Source organism: Vulpes lagopus, chromosome 12 (assembly GCF_018345385.1).
Source record: "Vulpes lagopus strain Blue_001 chromosome 12, ASM1834538v1, whole genome shotgun sequence".
Lineage (NCBI taxonomy): Eukaryota > Metazoa > Chordata > Mammalia > Carnivora > Canidae > Vulpes > Vulpes lagopus.
Genome location: NC_054835.1, coordinates 25,575,985 through 25,589,009, shown reverse-complemented (window position 1 = coordinate 25,589,009; position 13,025 = coordinate 25,575,985). Strand labels below are relative to the sequence as shown.

The 13,025-nt window shown below is 37.9% G+C and overlaps 1 protein-coding gene across 2 annotated transcripts in view; it reads right to left on the bottom strand.

Annotated features, from left to right (window-relative positions):
- The window catches only part of PPM1D (protein phosphatase, Mg2+/Mn2+ dependent 1D), a 58,118-nt gene that overhangs the window by 31,950 nt on the left and 13,143 nt on the right, over positions 1–13,025 (bottom strand). The window contains exon 2 of one of the 2 annotated variants that reach the window (XM_041726690.1): positions 7,953–8,178. In XM_041726690.1, the coding sequence (XP_041582624.1) occupies positions 7,953–8,178 (226 nt within the window). Of the gene's footprint in view, positions 1–7,952; positions 8,182–13,025 lie in introns of both variants that reach the window. The other variant, XM_041726689.1, reaches the window with a different exon arrangement.

The window sequence follows — 13,025 nt, the reverse complement described above, 5'->3', positions numbered from 1 at the left end:
AGACTTCATATGTAAAGACGTGTAAAGCTGAAGACAGGACAAATAGTGACCACCCTCAAAAGAATGTCACTATAAAATTCCATACATCTCAGCAGCTGCCAGCCAGTTAACCCCCAACTACGGCTTTTCTATCTCTAACTTCAAAGGAATGAACATACTAGAGAAAAAAGAGACAACAAATGGAAAAAAAATCCTAAGAGAAGCAAAATAAAGGCATAAGCCTTATAAATGAGAAAAGGCCACTCTTCCGCTGAGCCAAGAAAAACATGAATGTGGTAGAACAGCCTTGACCTTCTTTCTGAAGTGGAAAACAAACTTATCTGATAAGGGCAGGCCAGGAGATCTGAGTAGCTCTGTCTCATGAAATTCTGCAATGATGGAAATGTTCACTCTGTCCTATGTGGCTAGTGAGCACTGTAACTATGGCCAGCGCCAATGAAGAACTGAATTTTTCATTTTAATTGTAATTAAATTATATTGCAGTTTAAACAACCATATGTGGCTAACGGCAATTATATTAGATAGCAGAGAGGAGGAATGAAGCAAGTACAGAATGATCACCAAACTTTGTCAATGATAACACAGAAGAGAAATTCCAGAGTTGGTTATTTACTATCCCTTTTGAGAACTCATTTAGTTTAATTCACAGTCCTCAAAGCAACACTGTTAGGTCACAGCAAGTTAGAATACTAAAGGTGGTCATTTTGTTATTTTATGCTTTCTTCAATGCTGATCCTCAAAAAACAAGAGAGTAAAGATTAAATCTACCATACACAAGAGATGTGTCATTCTGCCTTCATACTACCTTAAATCCTATTGTTTCCTAAACCTGCTCCCTAAAATGTAAGGCTTAATACTTAAATACAGTAGCTACTCAAATTGTTTCCATTATAACTCTAGATAGGAGCTCTCTTGATACTTAATAATCAAAGATATTATTGCCTCTGTGCTTCAGAAGAACAAAAAACAAAATAATGGTACTGGTTAAAACAGAGTTTTAAATCCAGTATCAAAAACCCAAAGCAATGTTATAAAAGATACTGCTTTTTATTGCACTCCCTGCTGTTGTCCCGTATAATTAAAAGGCATATACAAAGGAACAGCCTGATATGCAGAGAGCTGACTGAGCAGCAACAGAAGGCTGGAAAAACAGAGCACTGGCCAGTTGCCTAGGGTGAGAAAGAGGGAAAGGAGGAAATAACTTATAATAAAACAGCTCAATTTGTGCAAAAAGACACCTGCTCCCAAATGGCAAAGAGCATCTGTCCAACTATCCAGATGGTATTTTAAGTGATAAGACAAAAACATAAACTCTAAAAAATGTTATTAAAAAATCAAATAATTTAACTATTCACATGGAAAAATAAAGAAAGAATAGTCAAAGAATATTTTTCAAAAATTAATGAAAAGGGACCAGGATTACCAATATTAAAAATTATAGGGACTCCTGGGTGGCTTAGCAGTTGGGCGTCTGCCTTTGGCTCAGGGTGTGATCCCGGAGTACCGGGATCGAATCCCACATCGGGCTTCCTGAATGGAGCCTGCTTCTCCCTTTGCCTATGTCTCTGCCTCTCTCTCTCTCTCTCTGTCTCTCACAAATAAACATATAAAAGCTTTAAAAAATTATAATAAAGCCACAATGTTTTTTAAAGTACTCTACTGGGGGCAGCCCCGGTGGCACAGCAGTTTAGCGCCACCTGCAGCCCAGGGCATGATCCTGGAGTCCCTAGGATAGAGTCGCACATCAGGCTCTCTGCATGGTGCCTGCTTCTCCCTCTGCCTGTGTCTCTGCCTCTCTCTCTGTGTGTGTGTGTCTCTATGAATAAATAAATAAAATCTTTAAAAAAAAAAAAAAAAGCTCCTTAAAAAAAAATAATAAAGTACTCTACTGGTACATGAACATACAGTATAAAAAATTGCCCAGAAAAAGACCCAAATATATACAAGAATTCAGTTTATAATTGCAAAGCCCACTTTGCATGTGTATGAGCAATGGTCTCAGATACAGACTGACCTTCATACTCATAGGATCAAATAGATGAGAGCATGAAACCAGGCTCATTTAACTTCGTAGGATACAGAGGAGGAAACAGTATGCCAGTGTAGCAGCTTCAATCATGTTGTCTTCAGCAATTGTCCTTAACAGAAATCCAAGAGCTATTTTCTAGCCCCCATAAATGAACTTCATATGCCACAGGTAAATTTCATATGCCACAGGAATCAGTGTCTTATAAGAGCCTGTGACTTACTGTACCTACATAAGTCAAACTGCATGCATACAGGGCAGCTAATAAGGTCTGTGCTTCCCAATAGAAATTTATAGTCCACTCAAAATCTTCTCTCCAGATCAGTTCCAATTCAAGACTCATTCTACCATAAGCAATATTACCTTATAACAGAACTGACATTCTATCTTAACCAGAGAAACAGTGATAGAAGAGGTAAACTCAAGGTCATCTTACCACTAAAGAGGGGTTTTATGCCTCGTTAGCCTTCTATTTAGTAAGAAAAAGATATATAATTATTCCATAGCTACTAATGACCACTGATTAAAAAAAAATATATTAACTTGGGTCTCTACTACACATCTCAGATTTTAAAATTCCAGTGAGACTGAAGGTTAAAATGTTCAAGATGAAACCATACGAGTACTAGAAAAGTGGTTCAGAGGCCCCTGAGAGTCCCCCAGACGTTTTCAGGGGGTCTGTTAGGTCAAAATTATTTTCATAAGACCATGTACATACAGTGGAGTTTTTGAGAGACTACATGACTTGATACAATATTAAATAACAAAATGTGTCAATATTTGGATCTGTGTAACTCAGGAAACCAGTATTTTACAAATGACCAATGCCTATGTTACAAAATCACACCTGCAGGCTATATACTACATGTTTCCAACTACATATGATCTTCTGGAAAAAAACACAACTATGGGGACTTAAAGATATCAGTGGTTCCCATGAGTAAGTTAGAAGGAAAGGATAAACAGGCAGAGCACACAAGTCTTTTAGGACAGTGAAACTATTTTTATGATACTATAATGGTAGATATATGGCATTATATATTTGTCAAAACCCTACAATATCCCTAATGTAAACTATGAGCTTTGAGTGACCATATGTCAATGTAGGGTCATCAATTGTAACAAATACACCATTCTGTTATAGGATGTAGGTAGTGGGAGAAACTGTGCACAAAAGAGGCAGGGAGGAGCACTTGGGAAGCTCAGGTCCTGATCCTGGGGTCCTGGGATCAAGTCCCATGTCAGGCTCCCCACAGGGAAGCCTGTCTATGCCTATGTCTCTGCCTCTTTGTGTGTCTCTCATGAATAAACAAATAAAATCTTAAAAAAAAAAAAAAAAGAGAAAGAGAGAGAGAGAGAGAGAGAGAGAGAGAGAGAGAGAGAGAGGAGGCAGGGAGTATACAAGAACTCTCTGTACTTTCCATTTAATTTTGCAGTGAACCTAAAACTATTCTAAAAAATAAAGTCTGGGCAGCCCGGGTGGCTCAGCGGTTTAGCACCGCCTTCAGCACAGGGCCTGATCCTGGAGATCCGGGATCAAGTCCCATGTCGGGCTCCCTGCATGGATGGAACCTACTTCTCCCTCTGTCTCTGTCTCTCTTTCTCTCTCTCTCTCTGTGTGTGTGTGTGTGTGTGTGTGTCTCTCATGAGTGAATAAATAAAATCTTTAAAAAAATAAAATAAAATAAATAAAAAATAGCCTATTAATAAAAAAAAATGCATGGATTAAAAAAATCATTTAACCAATGGCTCTTAATTGATACACCTACAGATCTTAATGTAAGCATATAAGAAGGCCACTGATATAATTTCAGACACCACACTATTTCTTTTTTCAAGATTTTATTTATTCATGACAGACACAGAGAGAAAGAGAGAGAGAGAGAGGCAGAGACACAGGCAGAGGGAGAAGCAGGCTCCATGCAGGGAGCCCGATGTGGGACTCAATCCTGGGTCCCCAAGATCACACCCCAGCTGAAGGCGGTGCTAAACTGCTGAGCCACCGGGGCTGCCCAAGACACCACACTATTATTAACCTTTAAGAAACTATCTCTTTGAGTTATGGAATAATACCAAAGAATATCCCCATACATGAAAAAGCTATTAAAATACTCCTCCCTGGGCAGCCCAGGCGGCTCAGCGGTTTGGTGCCTGCCTTCGGCCCAGGGCATGATCTTGGAGTCCCGGGATTGAGTCCCATGTCGGGCTCCCTGCATGGAGCCTGCTTCTCCCTCTGCCTGTGTCTCTGCCTCTCTCTCTCTCTCTCTCTCTCTGTCTCTCATGAATAAATAAATAAAAGCTTTAAAAAAAATACTGCTCCCTATTCCAATTCTATACCTATAAAAGACCAGTTTTACTTCTGATACTATATAACCAAAAAGCAGACGATAATAGACTGATAGCAGAAGCAGATATGAGAATCTAGGTGGTCTTCAGATATTAAGGAGACATATATGCAAAATAATGCCAAGCCTCTCACTAAATATGTTTTGGGAAATAGCTAATTTTTCATTAAAAAGTGTTCATGTTAACACAATGGGTTTAATACTGTTATTTTTCAGGGCACGTGGGTGGCTCAGTCAGTTGAGACTTTTGATTTCGGCTCAGGTCATAATCTCAGGGTCCTGAGATGGAGCCCAGTGTGGGCAGGCTCCCCACTCACTGCGGAGTCTACTTGTCTTCCCTCTCCCTCTGTCTCTCCCCCTACTCACATGCGCACTAGAGCTCTGTCTCTCAAATCTTTAAACATATATATTTATTTTTCAATGAACTAACAAATAAGTAAAAATGCCTCTATTTTTAGTTTCTAAAATCATTATATATAGCCAATATAAACAAAAAGCTCTTCAAGGTAGGCCCTCAATTTTTAAGGGTATAAAGGGTTCCTAAACCCAAAAATATCCCTAAGAGTTTTTAATAACCTCAGAATACGAGAACTATATGTACAGCATAAAAAAAATCAAGACATCAGAAGAGACTGCTAACTATATTAAAACAAACTTCCATGTAGAAAAAAAAAATTCGGGGATCCCTGGGTGGCGCAGCGGTTTGGCGCCTGCCTTTGGCCCAGGGCGCAATCCTGGAGACCCGGGATCGAATCCCACATCAGGCTCCCGGTGCATGGAGCCTGCTTCTCCCTCCGCCTGTGTCTCTGCCTTTCTCTCTCTCTGTGACTATCATAAATAAATAAAAATTAAAAAATTAAAAAAAAAAAAGAAAAAAAAATTCCAGGACCATAATTCAAAGCTAAATTATGAAAACAACACCTGAAACACATTATATCACATAAGACTAATTTCTCTAATTGTGAAGCAGCTCTTACATATTAATACAAAAAAAGGCTAATAACCATCTTCCCCCTAAAATGAACAGAGTATAAACAGAAATACACAGAAAAGGAAATGTAAATAGTTGTTAAACAAATAAAAGATATTCAACCTTTCTCATTAGACAAATTAAAATCAAAACATCACCAAGTTTCTCCCCTTTAACCTAAAAGTCAATATGATCAAAAAGTTCCAGAAGGATATTGTCAAGGGCATCTACATAGACTGCTGACAGAAGTGTAAACTGGTACAACCTCATAGAGACTAATAGTTGTCAATATTCAAAACATACTCCTCTTTGGCCCAGGAAGTCCTTCTAGGAAATGATCTTACAAATATACTTGTATGTACAAAAAGATGCTTGTACGCGATTTTTCATTTTACAATAATGTCTGTAATAGTAAATAAAAAATAAACTTAAAAAGCAGAAATATTCTTCAATAGGAGACTAGTTAAATAAATGATGGTACATCTATATATGGTACAGCTTCATATCTGATTGTGTATGAGTCTCTCTCTATGAAAGGTTACACAACAATACTGGGTTTTGTGGGAGAGGGGAACTGTGAAGCCTGTGGAACAGCAGCAGCTGAGAGACCTTCTGAAGTATATCATTTTAGGCTACCTAAATTTTAATCAAATGAATGCTACCATTAAAAAAAAAACTACAGGGACGCCTGGGTGGCTCAGCAGTTGAGCGCCTGCCTTCGGCTCAGAGCATTATCCAGGGTCCAGGATTGAGTCCCGCATCAGGCTCCTTGTATATGCATCAGGCTCCTTGTATATTATCATATACTTAAGCATTCTTGAGTTGTTGGGCCTTCAAGTATTTCCAGCCTTTAACAGTCATTAAACATTGCTATAATCACTCTGTTCCGATATTCTGGTCCACATTTCATATTTCTTTAGAGTACATTCCTGAAATTACTGAGTCTGTAAACATTTGAAGCTAGTGGGTATAAATTATATTCTATATTGTTCACACTAATTTATAATCCTACCAACAGGATTCCCATTTCAACAAATATATTGAGAAGTATTTCTCTTTCTTAAAAATCTTGCTAACCCAACAGCAGGAAACAGTTTCATTTTAATAATTTTTTTTTTTGCGGGGCACTGGGTGGCTTACTGGTTGAGCGTCTGCTTGTGAGGCTCAGGTCATGATCCTGGGGTCCTGGGATGGAGTCCCGCAATGGGCTCCCTTTAGGAAGCATGCCTTTCCCTCTGCCTATGTCTCTGCCTCAATCTCTCATGAATAAACAAAATCTTTAAAAAAAAATCAATAATTTTTTTTCAAATGTTTGCTATTCTTTTGCCTTTTTTTTTTTTTTTTTTTTTTACTCTTTTGCATTTTTATTATTGTTCAAAGTCCTCTCTTTATTCACTATCTGGGGGTGGCAGTGTTAAGGATGTAAATTCTTTACCCCAGTTAGTTTACTAATACTCTGAAAAAGTCTATTTTGATTTAATAGAAGAAAAAGGAAGCAAGTAATAATATCATGGTAAGGCTTTAGTTAGAATAATTATTTAGAAAATACTGGATTCTATTTAACTTGCCTCATTCCTTCAACTTCTAAAACTTAGTATTGGGATAATTTTTGAATTTTCTCATAATAAATAAATAAATAAATAAATAAATAAATAAAATTTTCTCATGTTACTCATTCCTCTGATTTTTACAATAATCTTACATTTTAGTTTGCATCATAAAATATACTGAAGCCACTTTTAGTTTATAGCTTACAAATTACACATTAAGACAATAACTTGAAACAGACAAAAGAAAACAGTAAGAAGAGGGATGCCTGGGTGGTTCAGTGGTTGAGCATCAGCCTGTGGCTCAGGGCATACTCCCAGAGTCCCGGGATAAAGCCCTAGGGCAGGCTCCCCCTAAGGAGTCTGCTTCTCCCTCTGCTTATGTCTCTGCCTCTCTCTCTGTGTCTTTCATTTCAAAAAAAAAAAGAAAATAGTAAGAAAGGTTTGTAGCATATCTAACTTAGAAATCAAAGAAAAAAACCTTAAGATTAATCTTTTTATTATTAAAGATTTTTATTTATTTATTCATGAGAGACAGAGAGAGAGATAGAGAGAGAAAGAGGCAGAGACATAGGCAGAGGGAGAAGCAGGCTCCCTGCAAGGAGCCCGATGTGGGACTCGATCTCGGTTCCTGGGATCAGGACCTGACCAAAGGCAGACGCTCAACCGCTGAGCCATCCAGGCGTCGTGCTTAAGATTAATTGTAACAAAATTCTATTCCCAAAGCCAGATTCAAATTGTTCTACTCTGGAACACTAACAGCTACTCTGTCCAGATTCCGAATGTCATGATGATCAGTATTTATGTAAAAGGTGATCAATAAATCTTTGTGTGTTTTATTTGACTCCCATGAAAATATTATTTCCCTCTGGATCTATTATCAGAAAACAGTCAACTCAAACTAATAAGATAAATATGAATGCAGATGGGTACTTTATCAGGCAAATTAAAAATTTTAATACTGAGAAAGTAATCAAAAAGGAGTAACTGGTCAATCTGGTTAGTAAAGCAGAAAAGAACTAAATAGAACCAAGATAGGAAAGACAAAACAGCACAATGATTACCTCCCACCAAGTCCTTCGATTCGTTCTCTTTCCTTGGGAAGTTCTGGTTTATGGTCCTGTGTCACCTCCACAGCTCTGACAAAATCATCCTTCGGGTCATCCTGAATTCCAAGAACCACCCCTGAGTCACCCACGTGAGCTACATACATCTTCATGCCCCGTATGATGACCACACTGGCAGTTGTCCCTGACGTGCTGGGAAGACCTGTCATTGTCTTTGGCCATTCTGCTGTAATAAGAAATAAAATATTTTACTCTTCCAGACATAAACATTAATATTGTATCAGAATAAAAATGGCAACATGTCCACAATTAGCATGTTAAAACTTGAATTAGCATAGGATAAAATTTAAAAACATTTTGAAAGCTATTTAAAAAGAACTTGTGTTAATTCCTTCATCAACATATTAATAAATTAACTTTGTAAATAATGTAATTATATTACAACCATCAAACAAATCCTAGGAGAAAAATATTACAGGACAGATTTACTAGTTCCACATGTCTTAGTCCTAACCTGCATTTAGTGGGCAACGATGTGTTCAGAGTTTTGATACCTGTATAGCCAGTAGCTTAGCATCCACTTATTAATCTCTCTTTGAAAGGATTCTCAGAAAAAGCTACTTATTGTCGAAATAGTTACTTTGGATATTCAAAATCTAATAAATAACATTTTTATGAGCACTTACTGTGTACCAGGTTCTGTGCTAAGAGCTTTACATATATTATCTCAAATAATATTTACAACAAACCACTTAGATAGGTAAATTATTCCCATTATTTTCATTTCACAGATGAGGAATCAATCGTTTTAATAGTTAAGAAAGTTGTTTAAGATAACTCAAATATTAAATGGCAGAGACCCAATATATTTAATCCTAAAACCTTATATTGACTAATTACATTCATTTGTCATTTAAAAAATCTGAAATATTCTGGAATATTAAACTACAATTTATAGTTCAAGACAGCCAACTGAATCCAAACACTGACATAGTCTCCTCACCAAATCCCACTGAAAGGACAGAATATAAATACTAGAAAAGTTCACAGCAGTCATGAAACACAGAGGAGGGTCAAAGCAAATCTGAGGAATCCCTTGAATCTTAAAGAAATGTAATTATATTAAGGGAAAAATCAGAATGTAAAATCTATAATCCAATAAGTGAAAGCACAGTCATAAAGAAGGCAATACATCAGTTTTCCCTGGTAACAGAGTCCTGAAAAGCTCAAACTCAGAGACTGGGCAAAGGCTGAGGTAGCAATCAATGATATGAGCTTGGCAGATTTATTTTAAAACTGCAAAAGCTAGGTCAGCGCCTAAACTCTCCACACAGTAAAAGGTGAAACACTTTAGTTCCTATGCTACCAGTACCTATAATACCTCTCTTTTAAGGAAAGTGATGCATCTGTTGATAGAAACCACAGGGTCTCAACAGCGATGAGGTGGAAGAAATAGGACCTAAAAAACTTGATGTGGTGCCACACAACTTTCATAGCCACAAGACTTCTCTAGTATATTCATTCTAATTAGAGTTCTTTTCTTTACATTATTACATATGCTGAAAAGATATTTATTGAATCCTACAAAGCATCTCCTCATCTCATCCTACAGATGGAATCTACACTACAGAATCCCGTTACTCACAGCAGAGGGCTAGTTGCAGTATATGAAATAATGACCCTCACAATTGCTGAGGGAAACCAGAATGGCTACCAATATTGATGAAGCCAGAAATTCATACACATACACATGTAAAACCATCTGCAACAGTACCAGACATCCAGTAAGTGCTCGATAATTGTTATTTTTTGTTGTTATAACCATTATTTAAGAAAAGCAAACAGCCTAAGAGGCATCAAGAGCAGTACACAAAGAGAAAACCGCCCCCAAGAAAATATCTGTGGAAGAATCAAAAGAATCTATAGACCACTGGCATTGATAAGGTCCAGTAAAGTTACTGAATATAAACATTGTTATATATAAAAACAAAAAAATCCATGCTATTTCTGTAAACCACCAACAACAACAACAAAAAAAAATTACAAAATGTATCTTAAAAAAAGATACCATGCACAACAGCAACAAAAGGTATATATATGGTATCTAGGAACAATGCTAACAAATTTATAACAAGACCTTTATGGAAAAGTTATAAACTAGTGGACCAAAAGAACACAATAGTCGGCACAGAAACAGACCCATGCATCCTCAAACACCTGATATATGAACAGTGGAGAAAAGACGGACTTTCAGGGGCACCTGGGTGGCTCAGTTAAGCATCTGCCTTCAGTTCAGGTCATGATCCCAGGGTCTTGGGATGGAACCTGGCATTGGACCCCTGTTCAGTGGGACATCTGCTTCTCTCTCTCCCTTTGCCCCTCCTCCTTACTTATTCCCCCTCCAAAGAAATAAACAAAATCTTAAAAGAAAAAAAAAAAAGCTGACTTTCATTACATGGAATTGGGACAAGATTTTTAAAAAAGCAAAAACAAAAAAACACTTTGGGTCCCGGATGCCAAGCACAAAAAAAAAAAAAAATCAATTAAATGACCTAATATGAAAATCAAAGCTAAAATGCTTAGAAAATATATAGGAAGGTACATTCATGACCTCAGAATAGGAAAGGTATTCCTAAAGACAAAGAATGGCCTAGCCATATAAAGAAAATGATTGAGAAGCTGTAATAACATCAAAATTAAGAATTTCTGTTCATCAGAAAATACCATTACTAGAGTTAAAAAGATGACTCACAGAATGGAGTTTGTAATAACACACCACAGAAATGGTATCCAGAATATATTAAAATGCTCCTACAAAACAAATCAAGACAAACTATGCAACAGAAAAATGGACAAAAGGCTTGAACAGGGGGATGCCTGGGTGGCTCAGTGGTTGAGCGTCTGCCTTGGCTCAGGATGTGATCCCCACCTCGGGGGATCAAGTCCCACATCGGGCTCCCTGTGGAGGAGTCTGCTTATCCCTCTGCCTATGCCTCTGCCTTTCTCTTTGTGTCTCTCATGAATGAATGAATAAATAAATAAATCCTTAAAAAAAAAAAAAGGAAGGTTGAACGGGCCTTTTGCAAGAGAGGAAATCCAAACATGCAAAGGTGTTCAGCATTTCTAATCAATAGGGAAATACAAATTAAAAACCACAATGAGCTACCACTACATAATTATCAGATAGCATAAATTAAAATCTGACAACAGAAACTGTGATTAAGGGCAGTCCCAGTGGCTTAGAGGTTCAATGCCTCCTTCGGCCCAGGGTGTGCTCCTGGAGACCCAAGATCGAGTCCCACATCGGGCTCCCTGCATGTAGCCTACTTCTTCCTCTGCCTGTGTCTCGCCTCTCTCTCTGTGTCTCTCATGAATAAATAAATAAAATCGAAAGAAAAGAAAAGAAAAGAAAAGAAAAGAAAAGAAAAGAAAAGAAAAGAAAAGAAAAGAAAAGAAAAGAGAAAAGAGAAAAGAAAAGAAAAGAAAAGAAAAGAAAAGAAAAGAAAAGAAAAGAAAAGAAAGAAAAACAAAGAAAGAAAGAAACTGTGATTAAGAATGTAGAACAACTGGCAGCTCTGGTGGCTCAGCGGTTTAGCACCGCCTGCAGCCCAGGGTGTGATTCTGGAGACCCTGGATAGAGTCCCACGTCGGGCTCCCTGCATGAAGCCTGCTTCTCCCTCTGCCTTCCCTTCTGCCTGTGTCTCTGCCTCTCTCTCTCTCCTCTCTGTGCATTCTCAGGAATAAATAAAGTCTTAAAAAAAAAAAAAAGAGAGAGAATGTAGAACAACATGTCCTATCAACTACTGGTGGGAGTATAAACTGATATAACCACTTTGGAAAATATCCAGACATTATCAAAAATTAAGATGTATACACTTTGACTACTTACTATCCCTAGATATATGCCATAAATTAATGTACATGTACACACAGTACATATGAATGTTCAGAGCTACATTGCTCATACAGGCTGAGGAGCAATCCAAATGTTCAACGTGACAACAAACTACACTACATGTAACATTTAAGAATCTCACAAGAAGCATCAGAGGAAAGCAAACAGCATGATTTTCTTCAAAAGAAAACTATAATATTTACAAATAAGTAGTAAAACTATTAAGCAAATCAGGGCACCTTGCTGGCTCAGTCACCGGAGCATTCAATTCTTGATTGGGGTTTTGGGATTGAGCCTGATGCCCAGTATACAGATTACCTAAAAATAAAATCTTGGTGCACCTGTATGGCTCAGTTGGTTATGCATCCAACTCACGATTTCAATGAAGGTCATAAACTCAGGGTCCTGAGATTGAGCCCCACATCAGGCTCCACACTGAGTTCTGTGGAGCTTGCTTAAGATTCTCTCCCCACCCCCCTGCCCCTGCTCCACCCGTCAGGCTATCTTTAAAAAATAATAAATAAATAAAATCTTTTAAAAAAGAAAAGAAGGGACACCTGGGTGGCTCAGTGGTTAAAAACGTCTGTCTCGGCTCAGGGCATGATCCTGGAGTCCTGGGATTGAATCCCACATCAGGCTCCCTGCATGGAGCCTGCTTCTCCCTCTGCCTATGTCTGCTTCTCTCTCTGTGTCTCTCATGAATAAATAAATAAAATCTTAAAAAATAGAAAAGAAAAGAAAAGGAGAGAAAAAAAGAAAAGAAAAGAAAAGAAAAGAAAAGAAAAGAAAAGAAAAGAAAAGAAAAGAAAAGAAAAGAAAAGAAGAAAAGAAGTTGGGCACCTGAGTAGCTCAGTTGATTAAGTGTGTCTACCTTTGACTCAAGTCATGAGCTCAGGGTCCTGGGATGGAGCCCCTCATTGGGCTCCCTGCTCAGTGGAGAGCCTGCTTCTCCCTCTCCCTCTGCCCCTCCTCCCTGCTTGTGCTTACTCTCTCTTAAATAAATTAGTAAAAAAAAAAATTTTTTTAAGGGAAAAACAGTGATGCCTGGGTGGCTCGGTGGCTGGGCATCTGCCTTTGGCTTAGGGCATGATACCGGGATCTGGGATCCAGTCCCACATCATGCTCCCTGCAGGGAGCCTGCTTCTCCCTCTGCCTATGTCTCTGCCTCTCTCTCT